At 41.8% G+C, this 21,606-nt stretch overlaps 1 protein-coding gene across 2 annotated transcripts in view; it reads right to left on the bottom strand.

The window, feature by feature from the left end:
• Nucleotides 1–226: 226 nt before the first annotated feature.
• Nucleotides 227–21,606, bottom strand: part of dipk1c (divergent protein kinase domain 1C) — a 66,727-nt gene continuing 45,347 nt past the window's right edge. Inside the window, exons 2-9 of one of the 2 annotated variants that reach the window (XM_079489694.1) lie at nt 16,127–16,330; nt 15,049–15,102; nt 14,358–14,536; nt 13,281–13,428; nt 11,100–11,270; nt 6,750–6,914; nt 1,267–1,341; nt 227–567 (exon numbers count right to left, since the gene is read on the bottom strand). In XM_079489694.1, coding sequence (XP_079345820.1) covers nt 343–567; nt 1,267–1,341; nt 6,750–6,914; nt 11,100–11,270; nt 13,281–13,428; nt 14,358–14,536; nt 15,049–15,102; nt 16,127–16,330 — 1,221 coding nt within the window. In that variant the 3' untranslated portion in view covers nt 227–342. The remainder of the gene's footprint in view (nt 568–1,266; nt 1,342–6,749; nt 6,915–11,099; nt 11,271–13,280; nt 13,429–14,357; nt 14,537–15,048; nt 15,103–16,126; nt 16,331–21,606) is intronic. The other variant, XM_079489695.1, reaches the window with a different exon arrangement.

Below are 21,606 nucleotides of genomic sequence, written 5' to 3' on the forward strand. Positions count from 1 at the left end.
ATTTTACAACGATCCTGGTAATCCTGCCCAAACTGGAATGCAGAAGCACCATTCTCACCCCCAACTCATAGTAGGCTAGAAACACTTAAAACAAGGCAGGTGTACTTGCCTTGGGTGCACCTGCCTTGGGCTCAATGCATGATCAAGTCTGAAGTGGACTTGAAGTCCACATCAGCCGACTCAGTACCGCTTAAGTTCCGTAACTATTGCATACATACAGATCAACAGGTGACGTCACAGGGACAGATGGTTAACCGGTTGATGTTAACTGCGTTCTTTGGTTGGAACCACCACAAGGTCATTCATTGTTCAACGGTCAAGGGGCTCAGGACGTGAGCGCTTTCAGAAGTTGAGGGCGGTGTGGGTGTGTCCTTTCCCTTCCCGAGCCCCTCCTCCCTGGCCCGAAGCCCCTCCCTCTTGGAGGAGGCGTGTCAGGATGTCCAGGAGGCGCTCGTGGATGTCTTTGCCCCGCCCCCTCTCCTCTCCTCCTTCGTCCGCCCCCTTCTTCTTCTCCTCTCCTTCTCTGCCGGCCTCTGAACACTCCTGCACTGCCCTCTGCAGCTCCACCTGGTGGTGACATTCACAGTTACACCACAGGACAATACCAGTAAGACGTCTAAGGGCGAGAAGCGACCTCGCAACCTCGCCCTGGCGAGCGCTGGCGCTTTACCATGGGGGGTCAGATCGACATGGAATGAATTCTGTACTGGCCATATAAGGAGCATGTCTTTAGTGTACAGGGTTTGATGAGGTCATATCAACATATGGAATGTCAGAACAGGTCAGCTCCATATATGGAGATCTAAGGGTGGTACAGGGTTTGATGAGGGCCAGGCCTTAATTTTCGGGCCTGTTGAGAACTCTAGTTTTCGCCGGCTGCTGGGCGCGGCTGCACTAATAACATGGGGCAGGCCCGTGTAGAGTTTGAATGGTCAGGTATCAGTCAAAAGGGAGACATCGAAGAGGAAGGATGGATGGGGAAGGATCAACATATAGACATGGGCATTCCCATGTATGGGGATAATTTTTTTTGTAAATTCATTCCCTGCTTCATCATACAAGAGGATAATCCAACATTTATATTAAAATAATGCACATCGCACAGGAACTCATTCATGAACTGGCATGGTTGAGGGTTCTATTCCCTGTCTGCAGGGAATTGGATTGAAACTGACAAAACGTGTACAGATGCAGGGGATATTCATTGAATTATATATTTCTAATTCCAATAGCTGTGTTATTTAATGAAGAGAGATGAGGCTATACCTGGAGAGGGAGGCCTGCCTTGGCCCCCAACAGAGTAGGAGAAAACCATGACCTGAAGATCTTCTCACATATAACCTGAGGAGAGGAGAGTAGAGGAGAGCATAAACACATCAAATAAGTTGCACACATAAGAAGAGAGAAACCCACATGCTTGCATAGTTGCATACATTACACACACAATCATCGACCAGAAAAGTCAGACCCACAGGCCAGTCATGGCCCGAGGGCAGATTTTATGTGATAGATAGATAGATAGATAGAGTTTTTATTAAAGTGTCCTACATCATACGATGCCCAGCCCGCACGGGCTTACAAGACACTCACACAATTGTACATATATAATGATACATACACAATTAGACAGTTACTCATGGATACATCGTTCTCCAACGTAACTGCCATGCCTTCTCTATGAATTTTCCAAAAACAAAAACTTCATTACTGAACAACTAATTTAACATAAACATGATCAGACATGATCAGACATGATCAGACATCCAGAACAGATCTGGGTTCTTATCCTGATTTTTTTCAAATAAAAAGTTTCTTAAATCATGATATAGTACACAATAGAAAACAAAATGAAACTCATCCTTTACAACTCCCAGGTCACAAAGAGCACATAGTCGCTGCTCCTCAGGAATACCAGTATATCTGCCAACCTCAACTGCCAGAGGTAAAGCACCAGATCTTAACAGGGCACAGAGGGACCTCTGTCCTCTTTTTAAATTAAATGCAACATAAGGTTCAGTCATGTAGTCCTCTTTGAATTGAATATAACTTCTTAATTTAGCTTTTTTCACAATGTCCACCCTCCATTGCTGCTGATGTAACATTGACAGTTTATATTTGACTGTATCAATGTTACAGTGAAGGTTATTTAAGAAATATATGTTTAAGTCAGAAAGTGAGAAAATTGAGGAAACCTCTCTTATCCATGGATGATTACATCTTTTATTCCAATTAAATATAATTTCCGTAAGCCTCTCTTCTGGCAGTTGGGTAAGGCGATTCCATAATCTGATCATTTCACATCTCTGCCTTGTCAGGCAGCTTTCCCAACCTGTGTCACCTTCAATGGCCAATTTAGTGGTATACTTATGCACCCCGAGAAAACACCTCAAAGCTCTACTCTGAATGTTTTTACATTCGGTAGCCTCCTCAAAGCCCCACACACCTGCTGCATAAAACAAAATGGAATGGAAGTGGCTCCTTCCTAAAATGTATTATTTATATCCCGCCAGTATAGTCATGTGAAATTCATATATTATATACATATATATATATATTAATCTGGGCAGATAAACTGCTTCTCAATAAAATAACTGCTTGTTCCTTGTTCCATTCGCGCCCCCCCAATTTTATCTAGGCCTACATTTTTGTAGAGACCTTTTCGCACCTGGTTATGGCTTCACTGCCATTAGAACAAAATACATTGTATTAAACATAATTGCAATGCATGCATGAGGAAAAATTACCAAAATTTGGTTTTGTTCACAGTTCAGATGAGTGGCTTAATCACACTTGACTACACTGCCAACAAAAGAGTAGACCATTGATATTGTGTTTGTGATGGTCCAGATGACGGTGGCCCTAACGTATTTTCATATTTTCAAAAACGGCCCCCTTTGAAAAAAGTCTGGACACCCATGGTGCTTCCATTCTATGTGGACGTACAATGGAGAGGTCAACCACAGGTCACCAGTAATTACCAGAGGTTACCAGGGCTCACTAGAGGTCACGATATGTGTAAGTAATGAGGTGACACCAACGTGAACCCTCGGATGGATCGAGAGCAAACGGAACATCAACGGTTCCTCTCTGGTCTTCTCTTGTCCTTCCTTCTTCTCTACTCTTCTCTCCTTCTCTTTCTTCTGTTTCACGCCTCATTTGTTTCTTCTTTCCTTTCATCTTAAATCTCTCCTCCACTCCCCCTTTTCTCTCCTGCCCTCCTTTATCTACCAGCCCATATCTCTTGAACCGTAGGTCGTGTGATCAAAATCTTTTCCCCCATGCATGGATTCCTTGGATCCTTTTTTTGTTTTGCTTTTTGCCTTCATTGATAGTTATTAGTGAAGACAGACAGGGAAGTGGGAGGGAGAGAAAGGGAGAGACATGCAGCAAAGGTCGTCATGAACGGGACTCGAACACGCGACACGCTGTCAGGCCAGAGCCTATTATGTGGCATGCGTCTGGACCACTTGGCCAGTGGGCACCCCACTGGATTCCTTGGATCCTGACGCAACTCCACATATCTAAGGCCCCGGGTCCATTTGTACCAGACTAGATTTTCCGCCATTTCACGCTTTTCTTCAAAACACACTTTTCGCTACTACCTGCTCTATAATAAAAATGTAATTTAACTGAATTCAAGCCACTGAAATACCGATCAGTCTTTCCCAAAGACGGAGCCATATTTGGACGTTAAACGTACAACCACACCACGGAATATGGCACTGGAGACACATCCGTGTGACCAGGTCATCGGTGACATGTGATACCACGTCCAACCTAACCGCCCGGTGATGAGACTCTTATCTATATATGCAGTCTCTATCTTCATGGCGATGATGGTAGCGGAGGCCTGCGGAGGTTGGGTTACGCTCATTGTTTCCGTTTGGTGGACAGGAGGATGACAGCGTCACACTGACTGCGATGACAACTGACCAGCTCTCATTACTATTGTGTCTCAGGATATACGGAGCTTCTGTTGACCACTTTTTACAACTTACTGTGTAAACATTTCTCGTTGTAATAGTTCTGACGGTATCATCATATGTCAACTTACTCATGCATGGAGATATACCTGGCAATAAAAAATAACTCTAATTCCGATAATAATTCCTTAGTATTGTACGATTCATTGCATCGTACTACTCATGATGCAATTATTAGAAGTGGCCCAATACCAATATCATTATTATTATTATTTTTGTAGCAGTTTAAACTAAGTAATGGCTCATGTGAAGATTAGCCATAAGGTTAACACATTAACCTTATGGCTTCTTATTAATTTTAATAATGACAATGACAATAATAATAATAATAATAATAATAATAATAATAATAATATATGTTTTATCTACAATGTACTTTACATTTGAAACAAATCACAAAGTACGGTTACAATAATGTGTATGTCAAAAACAGTAGTATACAAATGACACAAAACTGTACATATACCAGAAAATGTTTTAGCATTTAAAACGTGCCTTTCCCAATAGAAATCAAATTACAGTTCATCCCCCGAATGTCTTTTTTTTTTTTTACATTAATTACTTTTATATTAATTACAATATAATGTAATGTAATTCAGTGCGACAAAATGTAGGGTGGGGACAGTGTAAATGTCATGACGACTGGGCAAATGCATGGTCACATACAGCAAAGAAAATTAAATGCTACAAACTAATTATTGGATTCATGGATTTGGTACAGAGTGAAATACGCCGTGATCATTTATTTACTTGTTAAACAACATGTAAGGTCAGAGTAAATGTCACGGACGCTCGTCAACTAGCGGTGGGGTAAATGGTCACGTAATTAGAGACAAAGAAGCACTATTAATTGCTACAATGTAATGAATCAGTCAACAGCGTAAATGAGGGCACCTTAAAACTGTCAGCTCTACGGCAAAACCAAGACGTCCTTTATTTCCACCATTCTGAGGCAATTTAGTTATTTCGCATATAATTTTACCCATGACGATTAATTGTTGCACAGATAATTGTGATTAACGATTTTAATTTGAGGTTTTGGCGTTGAACATTAATTGGAACATTTCTGTGTTGCTTTTAGGCTTCGTAAAAGGGCAGATGTTCACAAATAACACTAATATACAAATTAATTACTGACATATGTAATTACTTTATACTTTCTAAAAGATGTAATAATAGCAGAAATATCCAATCTACAATGGCTATTTATCATATTTTTTCATACATATTTGAAAATGTATGAACACTGAAACGGTCATGATAATTATGCGAAATAATATGTAATAATTGTGATAGTCACTCTGTTTAACTCAGAGCGTGTTCAAATGTCTGAGTCACTTTTTGTCTTGCCGTGGACCCCCTCATCTGAAAATGTTTTGTAAAAATACAATCTAGATTTTCCAATACTGTCAAGAAAAAAATATAGCAGATGTACAAGAGCTTGTACTATTTTTTCTTATATCCAACAAAATAAAATATGTATAAAGTGGTTAAATTGTTATGCTTGTTAAGACATTTAGCTGTGGACCTCCTGAAATCCCCCCACGTTAATTGGAACATCTTCAAATAGGAATTAAAAACCGTTTTGTCGGAAATACAAAATAGATAATAATTTATAAAGCAAACCATATGTGAAGTAATTGTACATAATATAATTAATAAGTGAGTTAATTTAAATAGTTATAAGTGAGTTCTACTGGTATGAATATTGAGGTAATTAAATTAACAGGATGTGAACCGCAGAATTCAAACAATTAAAGTAGATACAATTTTAGATCAATTATAGTATGTGTTCCTAGTGCACGCATGTTTAAATGTGAGCATACCTTCAGTAACACATCCGTGTAAATATGTAAAATATACCACTGCTGGTACGAGCGTGCCTCATAATGTCGTCATCGTGAACAGATCATAATCATTCCACAATGCGCTGGGTGATTTGCAAAAGCAGACAACCTGTAATTGAGTGTTGAAGATATGTACTTTTTTTTAAGAGGGCATATAATGAGACAATGTTCTAGCAGACACTGTATACTAAGGGTTATCAGTGTGACCTCAACTCCTACTAAGTTAAAACAAATCACTCCATCGATCGATTATTATTTCCCCAAGACTACTTTTAGTAAGTTAATTAATCTGATTTATTCGGTCTCGTCCTCAAAGTAGCAGTTTTTTTTATTGACCTGTGCTTTCGTTTGAAATGTACCCATTCTACATGCTGTGAAATAAAAACTTGAGTCAATCAGAAAATTCATATATAAATGCATTGGGTGTTTATTGACTATACACACATTTCAATGCATTCATTTCTTTGTTGTTGTTGTTATAATTATGTAGTGGTATGACCAAAGAGGAGGGAGTAGATTTAACTGACAGTGAATTACATGTAGGTAAATTCCTGTTTAAAACTTTAAAAATGTCACAGTGCAATCAATGCATAAATGAAAGGTGTTGCATACATGACTCAAGGAAATAAGGACATTAACCCATTTTGGTGTTAGAAATATGTTATGCTTTAGCTATTGAAAAATAGCAGATCTACAAGCTCATAGCGCGCCACCGAGTGGCGCGCTACGAGCTTGTAGGTCTGCTATTTTTGAAAAATCGAAAAACGATTGACATAGAAACATAGCTTTTTCAGAAAACTGTCAGAATGTAGAAGACATTTTTAGAATCTGATCTCAGGTCAAAATGGGTTAACACACTATATTACCGTCTACTAAATCCATAAAGGCATGCATGCATGTTGCTACCATTATACAGTACCTGCAGGTTGGTGTTGGAGCGCTGGGGGCTGCACCTGCTCTTCACTCGGTCACACCTGGACACACAGTCGAAGAAGTTACAGTCCTCGTCACTGGTGCAGTTCTGGTCCAAGATGTCTCTCATCTTAGGCTCAAAGAACGCCATGTCCACATCTATAGCCACCACCTGAGGGGGGTGAGAGAGAGAGAGAGAAAGGAGAGAGAGAGAGAGGGAGAGAGAGACGTTCATGTTTAAAATACTTTTCATTTTGAATAATGTTGAATTGTAGACTTTTGACTCCACTACATTTGTAGAAAGATGAAGATTGAATTTATGAATTAACCACCTAAGCACTATTTCAATATTGACCATTTTTGAAAATTTCCAGACAATCTTTGAATTTTGGGGGAAAAATGGCATCATTTTAAGTCAAGTATCCTTGACAGAGTTTGACACTTGGACATATAGTTGAGTCATATTTGACCAGGATACCATACGTTCACTCAAGTACCAGGTTTGAGTACTTTGTCCACCACGGGATATAGATTTGTGATTTTTAAACAAAGCAGAGCTACAGTAATGAGGGAACAATTTAATATGGTTGCCATCGTTTTAGAGGAGCTGAGACAATTATAAAGACTTTGGGGAGCAGAGGGTGATTAGTGTTAACGGCTTGGATAGAACAGACTCTTTGCTTGTTTTAGTAGTCAGTATCAGCCGCTGTCATGGTTTATATGAGCTGAAACACAATCACACAGACGCTTTAGCACTGCCATTTAGCAACTCAACACACGTGCACACGCACGCGCGCACACACACACGCACGCACACGCACACGCACACGCACACGCACACTCACTCTCTCGCTCTCTTTGACATTAAAGCTTTCAGTATAACATGACAATTAGAGGAAAATTGAGAGTTTTACAAAAAAAGCAAATAACTTATTTCATTTGGCAGCGTGCCGTGGGAGCAAAATGTTTGGCGTTAGCGCTGACTGTGTAGAATGAACTTCAGCTGGCATAGACCAGAGCCTGATTATCGTCGTCACAGTACGATTTTAGCATACTGATTATGTTAGTGATGTAAAATAACTTAACAACAGTACATTTCCTTAGGCACTGCACTTTAGTACAATTCTGATGTACTTTGACTTTGCTAGAGTATGGATTATTTTTCAATGTTTTAGTCCTCCAAATCTCAGAGGCAAATGTACTTTTTACTCCACTACAAGTGTTTGACAACTTTAGATACAAGTTTGTGTGGTATTGATAAAACATCTTTGAGTACTGCTTCACCACTGTGTGTACTGAACTTTATAGGCTACAAGACTTCAGCCTTATTAGCGCTCTTACTGTATGCTCTCAGCATGGTGATTTTAGCCTTTCGCTCATTAAACATGCAAAGATATTCAGTAAATGCACAACTCTGTTTGTTATGCCTCTGCCAGCGCTGTATATAATATATACAGCGCTATATATATTATATGTTCAAATATATATGGTATAAAAGGCTCTCAAGCCTGAAGAAGTTTGCCAGAATACAATTAATGTTTAGTGTTTGCCAGCCATTCATGTACAAGCATTGTTAAAAAAAATTGAATATTCACTGTTTCACGACCACAAAACTTTTTCCTGCAAAACATTTTCGTTAAAAATACAAACAGTTCATTATCAACTCAGAAACAGGGATAACTTCTTACAATATAAGCTCACACAAATGGGCATGTCATTATAGGCAAGACATGCAGCAAAATGTTCTAAAGTTTGAAAAGAAAAAAACACTATATTATGTAATAATAAGATATTACTAAAATGTTGTCAAGAAGCCTGACCTGCAAGCTCACAACGTATGACAATGTGACACGCTGTGAGCTTATAGATCGGGCTTTTTTCACAGAATATATTTGGTGTATAGAGAGACAAGGAGGGGCCAAAGGGTAGACAACTGTGGGAACCCTGATCAATGAAATATAGAACACTTTAACCTAGTATAGGGTTGTCCCGATCCGATCACGTGATCGGAAATTGGGACCGATCACGTCACTTTTCAAATGATCGGAATCAGATCGGGAGCAAAAAAAACGTGATCGGGACATCCCTAGTATCAATATTATATCCATGATATTAGACTGGATATTGTCTGTGATTTTGGATATTGTACTATTGTGATATGGCATAAACGTGTATATATATATAAATATTGGATCGGGAAAATTGGGTATCGGCAGATACTCAAAATCAAATGATCGGAATCAGATCGGGAGCAAAAAAACGTGATCGGGACATCCCTACTTCATACCCTATTTACCTGTACTTCATCTAAACATTATGACATGCCCAGCAAAGTGATGCTAGGGGTCACGCTGTTAATGTTCTGACTGTATAAAGATCCATATGGACCAAAGCACAGCCAGTGCATTTAACAAAAAAGCCTTTATAGTCGCTATCTATTGTGCAGGTGTGACGTGTCAGCTTTCTAACCAACCTTAACTCCAGCATGAATCAACGTATTGACTGAAACTGTATCTTTAGTTTTTTTAGCTTCCAGCAGACAAACAATACAGTACAGTAGCACCGGACTGTTAAATGATGCATTTCTCATTTGTCTTTGTTCAATATAATCGATTGGCTCCTCCAGAGCTTTTCATCTTCAAAACCACTAAGCTCAGCTGCTTCTGGGACGGCTTCTATTTCAGTCGATTATTATCACCCAGACGATCTCTTTGATGTTTCTGTGTTAAAATGCTGCCGCTTTCCTTTATCTGGTTTTCTGAAAACACTGCTCTGTGGAACAAAGCCTGTGTGTGTCTGTAGCTCAGACACGTAGACAGAGAGCAACTTATATACGCCAGTTACCTCCAGTTGACTTATTTGAGTTAAAAGGTCTTTGGATATGCGCAAGAGGGGTGCTAGGTGCTACTTATATAGCAATATTACGTAAGTGTGTGTCTTGTTAACACGTTTCTCCTGCCTGTTGCCTACTTGCCTTCCTATTATTTCTGCAATTCAGAGGGAATGGCCTTGTAGAAGACCCAATAATCACAGCATGGGGCGGAGAGCCCAGGGCATTCACGCTCCTGCTAGCTACATGTACATAATGCCGACATGGCACGCACACACCGACGCACGGCACGCACCATAATTCATTCCATATTTTGAGCAGGGTCTGTCTCAATGTATATTTCTTAGTCTACTCTACTGGTGCCTCTTGTAAGTTATACAGTTCTTCTTCTAAACTGTAGCAGGGTACAGTAAGTGATATTATTTGTCAAAACAAAACCTTTTTTTTGTAAAAAAAAGGAAAAAAAAGGTTAAAGCACTGTATTCTGATAGTACACATTATATAGAGTAAAATATAAAATAAGAATTTGGAAGATGGTCTGAAGTAATGTAAAGTGATTTAAACATGCTTCAGCATCTAAAACGTCATATTTCTGCAATTGCTACAAATTGCTACAAAACCTGTGTAAATCACACCCGTGTGAAGTGCTCTTGTCATCGTACATCTTCATACATCATCTCATTCCGGGCCAATCAGAAATTGCGTCCTCACCTTCGTCTTCAATGTTTGTGTTACGCAATGTTTGCACAAACACTCAAAAATGTCCATTCATTGTCAATGGCATTTAATGTTTGTGTTAGGACAAAGTTTGGGTTACACACACCAACAGCTGGACATAGGAGTTGAAGCTCGTACATTTTGGGTCTGCAAGTTAAAATCTTAGCTAATTTAACATGGACTATTCAGGTGCCCATGCAGTACTCTTCCTGTATTCACCTGTCAGGTCTGGTTTGCTCCCCTAACGAGTGATTTAAGATACAATGTTGTGTGGCTAGTGAAGCAGGTGCATGTAGGTATAATTGAGTGCAGCTGCAGCTGGTCATGGCTGAAACTGGAGACCAAAGCTGAGGTTAAAAGGACAGCAGCTTATCTTTGTTATCGGGTGGAAACCTTGTATGTCCAAAGAAAACGTAACTTTTCACTAAATGGATAAGAATAACCTGTTTTCCAATGGATCCAATGTTTTTTATTAATAAAAGCTCACAGTCACACTTAACAACCTGGCGTCCCTATTTTGGCCATGTCAATAAAGGCAAAAAGTTTCAAAACATTTCCAACCGGTTGTCCAGGCGCATGCCACAATTAGGCTTTGGCCTGACAGCGTGTTGTGTGTTCGAGTCCCGTTCATGACGACCTTTGCTGCATGTCTCTCCCCTTCTCTCTCTCTCTCTCTCTCTTCCCTGTCCATCTTCACTTGATACTATCAATGAAGGCAGAAAAGCCCCAAAAAATTATAATAAATAAATCAAAAAAAAAATAGCCAACCTACGCGTGCGTGCGTGTTACATTACATGACATTGGTCTCACCGTCAGGTCCTTCCGGATGGCAAAGTTCTCAGGCTTGACGTCACACAGGTGCAGGCGGTGAGTGAAGTCCTGGTCAAAGTGCTGCACCATGTGCAGGAAACTGAGAGCGATGCGATGCACCATGTCCCTGCTGGTCCACCTGGACCCCGACCCCGACCACACACCCCCTGTCTGGAGCAACCACAGTACAGTTAGACCCCGACCACACACCCCCTGTCTGGAGCAACCACAGTACAGTTAGACCCCGACCACACACCCCCTGTCTGGAGAAACCACAGTACAGTTAGACCCCGACCACACACCCCTGTCTGGAGCAACCACAGTACAGTTAGACCCCGACCACACACCCCCTGTCTGGAGCAACCACAGTAGAGTTAGACCCTGACCACACACCCCCTGTCTGGAGCAACCACAGTAGAGTTAGACCCTGACCACACACCCCTGTCTGGAGCAACCACAGTACAATTAGACCCCGACCACACACCCCTGTCTGGAGCAACCACAGTAAAGTTAGACCCCGACCACACACCCCTGTCTGGAGCAATTAACCACAGTAGAGTTAGACCCCGACCACACACCCCTGTCTGGAGCAACCACAGTAAAGTTAGACCCCGACCACACACCCCTGTCTGGAGCAATTAACCACAGTAGAGTTAGACCCCGACCACACACCCCTGTCTGGAGCAATTAACCACAGTAGAGTTAGACCCCGACCACACACCCCTGTCTGGAGCAACCACAGTAGAGTTAGACCCCGACCCCACACCCCCTGTCTGGAGCAACCACAGTAGAGTTGATCCATTGAGACCTGAGGCCCATTCTACAAATGCCTTTCTAAACCAGTAGTTCTCAGACTTTCAAGATTGTACACCTGCTAAATTGTCACAGGTTCAATTCCAGGACTCAGCCATGTGTCATAGTGGGAGTCTAGGTGAAACATGACCTTTGACACAATCTCGACCGGGAGACAAAATACAACCACCGCAATTGTGTACAGTTGGGTGCCACCGATATTGTCCCTTATCATTTGACCCATTTAGGCCTGACCTCAAAATGTTTAAAAATCCTTCTAAATCCTCCAGTTTTCTGAAATAAATATTTTCACGATTTTTCAAAAATAGCAGACCTACAAGCTCGTAGCTTGTAGATCTGCTATTTTTCAATAGCTAAATTATAACATAATGTTTAAAACACCAAAAGGGGTTCCCGCCCAAAATGGGTTAACTGTCCTTTTGCGCAGATCACGCAAACCTCAGCAAAAAGAAAAGGACAATATCGATGGCCTCCAACTGTAAGTTATATTGTAATACAAACTGAATTAAAAAAAGTATATACATGTTTTACAAAAACAATTATAAAGAATACAAATGAATAGCTTAACTGAAACTGTATTGTTCTTTATATAACTAACTGAAACTAACTAAAATCATAGAGGAAATATCCTTACTTTTAAAAATAGAGAAACAGAAGCGCTGCAGGGATCAGGCTCTATGGTGATAGGCCTACAGGCAGAACTATAGACAACAAAGGCTTTTTTTCTTTCCCCAAGTTGTACTGCTTAATTCCCTAAGCGTGTAAAATGCAGACTTGCAAAGAATAAAATATCCAAGGCATTCCATCTTCAGTGAAAAAATATAAAAGGTTTATTGATGAGCAAGAAAAATATAAAATATAAAAGTTTTATTGATGAGCAAGAAAAATATAAAAGGTTTATTGATGAGCAAGAAAAATATAAAAGTTTTATTGATGAGCAAGAAAAATATAAAATATAAAAGGTTTATTGATGAGCAAGAAAAATATAAAATATAAAAGGTTTATTGATGAGCAAGGCAACGGTCTTCATCAGGGTCTATCTCAAAGAGATCTCATTTACACCCTTAGGGAATTAAGCAGTACAACTTGGCGAAGAAAAAAATGCAGTTTTTTGTCTATCCTTACTTTTAGTCTGCAGTTTTAAGCCCTATCTTGTCAAAAATATTGAAAATTGTGAAAATAGCCGATCTACAAGCTCGCAACGTGATGGGACACGTTGCTTCCCTGTCAAATAACCCATTTGATAATAAAAATTTAAAAAACCATCGCTAAAACTAAAACTAAGACTTAAAAATTGCTACATGTAAACTAGCAAACTCACTTTGTCAAATGATCTAAAACTAAACTAAAATTAAAAACTATAAAAACCTTGGCCTGGTGCCCAGGGATGGACACCTCATCCAGAGAGAAGATGTTCTGGTCCCAGGCATGTCCTGCAGACAGATACTCCACAGCATAGAAGTGACCGCATGTGCCCAACACCTTAGCTACATGGATGCTAAGGTCCTGTAGCACCCTGGAGGAGGGGAGAGGGCATAGATATAAAACAAAATACCCTATTGGCCTGAATATATATATATTCCAATGGAAATATCCTAAAAACAGGGTCGTATTATAATCGGGGACTAGACTATTTGACATTCAATGTTCTTTTTCCACAAATGAGTCTTGCAAAATCGTCTTATAACCAGAGTCGTCTTATATTCGGGACAATATGGGTATATATGCCTCATTGGCTGCTGCAGTTCATAGAGCACCGAAGTCCTGACATCACTCGCTCATCCCCTGGTTCTGCCTGCTTATTCACAGAAGTAATTTCTCTATGGAGAATAACATGGGGTCATCTTAAAATCGTTTCATGTAAGCATTGTGCTCCAAAAATAAACAAGCTGTCTCTGCATTATTGCGACAGTCAGTCACTCATATGATACAGTCTGTTTGTAGCGAAAATGTAACTAATTCAGTAGCAGTAACAATAGCGTTTTCTCTCAGTCGGTTGATTCTTCATATCCATATGAGTGAAACGGCCGGGATGACATGTTTATTTTTCAAACACAGTACTTATATGAGGCGATCTAAAATCCCCCTATGGGGATTACAATGCAAATAAAAAGTACATGAACCTGTGGATTTGCGCCCTCTACCGATATTGACGTCAGACTGCAGTGCTCTATGTGAGCGACGTGAGGAGCTGGTATCAGTACAGACTCTTTCTTTCCCAGGTGCTTTGTCCAGGTTTAGGCATACATGTATATTCGGTTATGGGTTAGGCATAGTGTTTGTGAGGTTAGGTTTAAGGCCTAGTTTTTTGTGAGGTTAGGATTAGTTTTACTGGGAAAAACACCAAAGAAAGAGGTGGTCCCGCTAATTGACCGTCCGTCCGTCCGTCTGACCGTCCGTCCCTCCCTCCCTCCCTCCCTCCCTCCCTCCCTCCCTCCCTCCTACCTTAGGAAGGTGTATTCTTCCTGTTGCAGCAGGCTCCACAGAGAGGCCAGCTCAGCTCGGCTGTAGATCTTGTCCTTCTTCAGTTTGTGTCCCCACAGTTTGGCCAGTGAGCTGTTCTCTCTGCCCCCTGCTCCTTCCTCATCATCCTCTTCCTCTGCCAAGCCCAGAGAGTTCCTCACCTCACACCAGAGAACAAGCACGCACGCGCACACACACACACACACACACACACACACACACACACACACACACACACACACACACACACACACACACACACACACACACACACACACACACACACACACTGTAAAACTCTACTGCTCTCTACTCTGACACAGGAGTACAGTTGTAGACCATAATGTACAGTGGTGGAAAGTACTGTAACTAAGTGCATTTTCTCAATGTTGACTTTACTTTACTTGAGTATTTATTTGTATACTTTACTCCACAACATCTGAGAGTCAAATATTGTACTTTTCAATCCACTTTAGATTAATACAAAACATACAGCACCACTTAAGCCCTATTTATACTTTATTTGAATATCTCACACTCACAGCACTTTGCTAATACTTTTGCACTTGTTTTACTCTAGTACCATTTTAAATGCAGGACTTTTACTCATTGTACAGAGTGTTTTTTTACTTGAGTAAAAAAAAGAAGAAATCCCATTGTCATGTATACTCACCTCCAGGGTTGCATAGAACACCACATCCATAGGAGACAGGTCCTCTGCGGTGTCCTGCTGGAGGGAAATCGTTCATTTGAAGCTACACTCAATAACTTTTCTTTAATTACAGATGGAGTGCCGTGAATTTTGTACCTTTCAAATATGTCTTCCCTGTTGTATTTTTGGTTTCTTCCTGAAAACTGAAAGCCTTTGGGCAGTATTATGTGTGTCTTAAGTACCAGGTCTTATTACTTAACTTAAGACCTGGAGGCGTGATCAATGCCATTTGGCTATTCTGAGTGGCCAAACAGCATTGACCACGCCTCCAGGTGGTCAATGCTGTTGGTTTTCCGAAAAACGCATCCAGTGTGCAACCACCTTTAGGGTCATCCAAATAACATTAAACATTTTGGATCATGGTAAATTCAGGGGTTGAAAAATGGTAAATGGTGCATTTATATAGCGCCTTTATCCAAGGCGCTTTACAGAGATTGTGCATTACATTCACCCATTCATACACCGATGGCAGCGGAAACCATGCAAGGCACCAACTAGCACATCGGGAGCAATTAGGGGTTCAGTGTCTTGCTCAAGGACACTTGTCAAGGACAACTCTGGGGGAGCCCGGGTTCGAACTGGCAACCTTACGGTTACCATCCAGACACTCTACCCCTGAGCCACCGCCTGAGTACCCCTGAGTACCATTAAAATCCTATAAGGCAAAAACAATCTAATTTTAATTATGCTTTAAGAAGCATGCATGTAATGTGTCAAACTAGCGGGTTTTCATGATTCTGAATCCATTCCAAGCATTCGTTTTGCACAAAAAACACTCCATAAAAACGGCCATAGCCACTTGTGATGAGGTGATGTGATGAGGTCAGCACATTTGGGCAAGTGGCTATGGCCTAATTTAGCCCAATGAGTGACTTTCAACCCCTGATTTACCATGATCCAAAATTTATATAATAATCCATTTGGATACCCTAAGGATCATAAAAATAAAAAACTTGAACGATTACTATTGCAATTTATTTTGGGTCAGGCTTAGATTGACTGGCCTATGTGGTGGACGTAGGTGGTGGTATAGGCCTACCTGGTAGTCCAGTATTCCCAGTGGTTCGTATAAGGAGAAGTTCTCCAGCTTGGACTTGAGGATGATGGGAAGGTCTCTCCATCGAGCTTCAATCACCTTCTTCCCGTTCTCATAGTAGAGACAGCGCTTGTACTGGACCAGACCTCGCACACACAGGTCCTCGCACAGGTCCCCGGTCACCGCCCCCTCGCCGTACTCCGTGCACTGCCATGACATGAGATAAGATAAGAAGCCGACTTCCAGGTGAAAGACAAAGAAGGGGTTGGCATAGTGATTCTCAAGCTCATAATCATTTCAAGAACCCCCACTTTGATATGCATTACTCCATTTTGCCCTATATTAGCCAAATGATCACACCTGATCACCCCCAACGGGCACTGTTCTAGTAACACATAATTCAGTGATGTTTCCAATTGAATCATTCATTTCACCGTCTGTTCCTTCTCTGTGTAAAATGAGAAACATTACCCGACATGTCATTGAGCTCCGAAATGGACGCACGCACGCACGCACGCACGCACGCACGCACACACACACACACACACACACACACACACACACACACACACAGGAATTGATTGTATGAGCTCAAGTGTACCTGGGGAAGGTGTGTTTTTTGTGTGTGCGTGTGTGTTTGACAGAGAGAGTTGATGATGTGTGGGGTTAGCAGTGTTATGCTCAGGGATTAGCCGTGTAATCCAACATTCCAGCCGACAGCATCAGTCAGCAGCCTGTTTGCACTTGACACTAACGCACACTGAATATAAAGCCCTCTCTCTGGCTATATATGCACCTGCCAAAAATGCTAATAAACAGCTTAACATTTTCCAAGTAATACTGAATCAATGCCAATAACCTTCAAATACCTGTCTGTCTTCTTTTTCCTTTCTTAAATATTTGTAGCCAATTATCTTTTACTCCAGTTTATTAGTTATGCCAATTAACCCTCTCCACACATTTCTGTGTTGCCACTCCTGTTGTATCCTACTGGCTCACCTGCCAGTGAGGAGCCCCCACCGGGAGGACGTACTGTTGTATCCTACTGGCTCACCTGCCAGTGAGGAGCCCCTACCGGGAGGACGTACTGTTGTATCCTACTGGCTCACCTGCCAGTGAGGAGCCCCTACCGGGAGGACGTACTGTTGTATCCTACTGGCTCACCTGCCAGTGAGGAGCCCCTACCGGGAGGACGTACTGGCTCACCTGCCAGTGAGGAGCCCCTACCGGGAGGACGTACTGTTGTATCCTACTGGCTCACCTGCCAGTGAGGAGCCCCTACCGGGAGGACGTAGTGTTGTATCCTACTGGCTCACCTGCCAGTGAGGAGCCCCCACGGCCCATGGGGAGGACGTACTGTTGTATCCTACTGGCTCACCTGCCAGTGAGGAACCCCTACCGGGAGGACGTAATGTTGTTTCCTGCTGGCTCACCTGCTGGTGAGGAGCCCCCACCGGGAGGACGTAATGTTGTACCCTACTGGCTCACCTGCCAGTGAGGAGACCCCATTGGGAGGACGTAATGTTGCATCCTACTGGCTCACCTGCCAGTGAGGAGCCCCCACCGGGAGGACGTAATGTTGTTTCCTACTGGCTCACCTGCCAGTGAGGAGCCCCCACCGGGAGGACGTACTGTTGTACCCACCTCCATCCTACTCCTCCCGCTCCTCACCCCCGAACACATTTTCTTAATCAGACTGATTAAGATGGGGCTCCCCTAATGTCAACACTTTGATTTCTCTTATGGTTTCTTGATGTATATCTTGAGTAAATCAAGAAACTCAGGTTATTACTTGAATCAAACCAATGCTATACATGCGCACACTTCAATACAGTCTCACTATGCAAAACCACTGCGTGCGTGTCCTTTGCATATCACGTAGCAGCGCTGTGGACATACGGTATGGCAGAGGACCTGAGGGAGTGTGGTGCCCGGCGTCACGTGGGTCTGACAGACAGGTTGTCCACAACCGTTGTGCCGACTGTTATGCCCATATATAGGCATACACAGAGATCCACCCAATAACGCTCCAATTTAGTTCCATTCGTACACTCTCTGAATTAAATTAACACAAAGTATTTTACTGTGCAGGGAGCATTCATCTGTGATATGCTGGTTAAGAGTGTGTTCTCGGAGCAGTAAATCCTCTTATGAATCCCATTGCATCATGTGTCCATAAGCCACTGGGAGCCAGAGCTCACGTCAGCTCACCTGCCAAGGGTGTCTGCTTCAATTCATGTCATCACGCAAGAGTGCAGGACTGGAGTTTAGCTAGTCATTTATGGCAGTGGTGCTGGAGCCAAAGATCACTGGGGGGCGCCTTGTCTGTTTGGAGGTAGTCCAACAATCATGAACGGTTCTTGACAAAGAAAGTCTGAAAGTCTTAAAGTCAGGGACAAAAAAATGCTCTGAAGTTCAAAAATGTAAGTCTAAGCTTGCCAAATGCTTCAATATGGATCTCAAAAGCCACCATGTGAAACTCCTAAAACAGTGCAATAAGCTAAAAATAAATAAATAAAAATAAGGTAACTGTCATGGCCCTTGATCATTAAGTTGACGAAAAGAAACCACGTGAGCTTTGGAAGTTTTAACTAACTAACTACGCTGCCGTCAGAAACCGAAAACCAGGTTTACAAACATTATTTTGAACGACACTCGTTACAGACAAGCTGGATGTGGCTAATCGCTTAAACATCTTCTTTACAACCATAGCCACAACACTGCTTAACAAACTGCCCTCTCACTCTGGGCTTTATGGTGTAAAGCTTAAACTCACCATGGTGACAGCTGAATTGTTAAAAAAATGGAGCGCTCTACAACAAAACAAGGCCACTGGTCATGACAATATCCCCTCATTTCTCAGAGACTCAGCCGCCTCCATTGCTCCAATCATTGCGCACATAATAAACCTTTTCATCAAACAAGGACGCGTCCCCCAAAATTTCAAACTAGCGAGAGTAACCCCTCTGTAGAAGAAAGGGGAAGAAAATAAGCAACTACTGCCCTATTAGTTCCATATTGAAAGTTGGAAAAAATAGTATATGAACAGGTTTAAAAGTATCTATATGAACAGGTTTAAAAGAAAAAATAGTATATGAACAGGTTTAAAAGTATCTAACTAATGTAATGGTCCAATCTGACTTCAGAACATTCCGCAAGGCCGACGGCTTCACAGAAAAAGTGGGTGACAATGTGATCACAAGACATTTTAGAGGCAAATCTTTCCAGTGAAAAAATGAAAAGGGTAATGGTGGTTTTATGGTGTTATTTAACACAAATGGAAAACTTCTGTTGTAAGGAGATATAGATCAGCTGCGGAAGTATACAGCAGCTGGATGTCTCTCAGTGCAGTGATATTATGTGATTCTTTTCCATAATCATAATAAAAAAAAGGTATCATTTTTGGCCAAATACAACGAGACCGAGCGTTGAGGGGTGCGTCAGGAGGTAACAGGGGTGCACGGCCACAAAAGTTTGGGGGCCGCTGCACTACACCACAAACTACTTGAAAAACGTCAACGATGTCCACAGTAACAACACCAGAGGGAGCTCCCCAAATCACATTCAACACAGATTTGGCTCAAACGAGAGACTACATTTGTTCTACTGCTATGCCACAACAAAAAAGTGGAATGCCCTATACCAACAGATTAATGTGAATCCCTACTCCCATTCAAAAACACTCTGATAATAAAAGAGCACTTGCAGGTGGCTTCAACTCGGAACTGGCCCCTGAAAAAAAGTCAAAACCTCCGTGGGAACAGGCCTGTACCAACATGCCGGTCATTCACATAATTTTGCTTCATGTTGGTTCATTCATTCATTAATACATTGCACTCCAGCAATACACATTGCTAGTGCAGTCGTCATTCATGGTGTGTAGACACCATTTCAGAAAGCGTGCCCGGTGTTCAGAGCAGACCAGTTCTGACGTGATGAACCACTCATCCGTTCAATCGACTTAAAACACTTCCTCGGCTACTACACCCGACAAGTGTGAATGAAGTCAATTTGATAAACGGTTCTCGAGGTGTGCAAAGGACAGAAACACTATGTATTTATTAGCAGGGACGTGCACACATAGGGGACATCAAAGGGGGCTTCAGCCGGTGCCCTTTTAGCCGCGTGTAAAACAACTGCCCTTTCCAGACCAAGAATGCAGCTACTACTATGGTGAAAGAAATGCAAATGCCCTCCTCTCCTTTCCATGCAATGCCTGGAAGGCAGCCTTCAGGAGAATTGCTTGTCGTATACACCGCATCTCTATAGCTAAAGAGTGCTGGGTTGCGCCCCGAAAATAGCTGATCTACAAGCTATCAACGCGGCGTGCTGCGACGCGTTGATAGCTTGTAGATCAGCTATTTTTCACAATTTCTTTGTCCAAAAGTGCCCTCTTACGGGGTTTTTAGCCCCTGCCCCTCTAACACTCTCTGCACGTCCCTCTTTATTAGTATGAGCAGTTTTGAGCACACCCCACTGCTGGTGCACTGGCACTTGTGTATAGGCTGACATCTTGACATGTCTCATATCATCTGCTACATGATGTACATGAGCTGCACAAGAGACAGCTGCTGTATCTCACTATCAGACTGTGATTCTATAGCTGCTGTATCTCACTATCAGACTGTGATTCTATATATCTGCTCTATTTATATGTGCTAAAAAAAATTATCTATCTGCACAAAAAGCACATATTCTGTCTCATTTTCTTTCTATATTCACCATGCACCTTATGTATGTTTTTGTCATTCTGACTTCTTGTTATCCGACTTTGTTTCCCTTGTTTCTTTCTGAATTATTTATACATTTTCTTGGAAAGTCGGGATCTTATGAAATAAATAATAACAACTCTTTTACACCAGTCACCTTGTGATGTGAGATGTGTGTTTTTAGCCCTGCTTCTGGTTAGAACAACAACAATTTAATTAAATGTTTACAAATGGAACCCTGGATGTATGTGAGTACTTGTACTAGATGTCTAGCAGCGCTGCCCTGAGCAATGAGCCACTTAGCGAAATGCTAACGTTGAGGTCAGATGGAGATTTATACATCATCCGCCCGTGTTTACGACTCAGGAAACAGATGAAGCTGCCCATCCACGCTGTCTAAACATCTACTCGTAATGGATGGCCCGTTTGACAGCAGAAAAACACATCCTATACACCTGACTTATGATCCACCACTCAAGAGTGTGTGTGTGTGTGTGTGTGTGTGTGTGTGTGTGTGTGTGTGTGTGTGTGTGTGTGTGTGTGTGTGTGTGTGTGTGTGTGTGTGTGTGTGTGTGTGTGTGTGTGTGTGTGTGTGTGTGTGTGTTGCCTATATTCTGTACAGTTAGGGCTTGTTTGGACTCAAGCACATGATGTTTCGAGTGCGTGGGATATCAGAAGCAACTGAAAATATTTGTGCCCTTGATAATGTATTTTATAAATGTGGACTCAAATAAAGAAATTGAAATGTGTGTGTGTGTGTGTGTGTGTGTGTGT

The sequence above is a fragment of the Electrona antarctica genome (assembly GCF_951216825.1).
Source record: "Electrona antarctica genome assembly, chromosome: 20".
In the NCBI taxonomy this organism is placed as follows: Eukaryota; Metazoa; Chordata; class Actinopteri; order Myctophiformes; family Myctophidae; genus Electrona; species Electrona antarctica.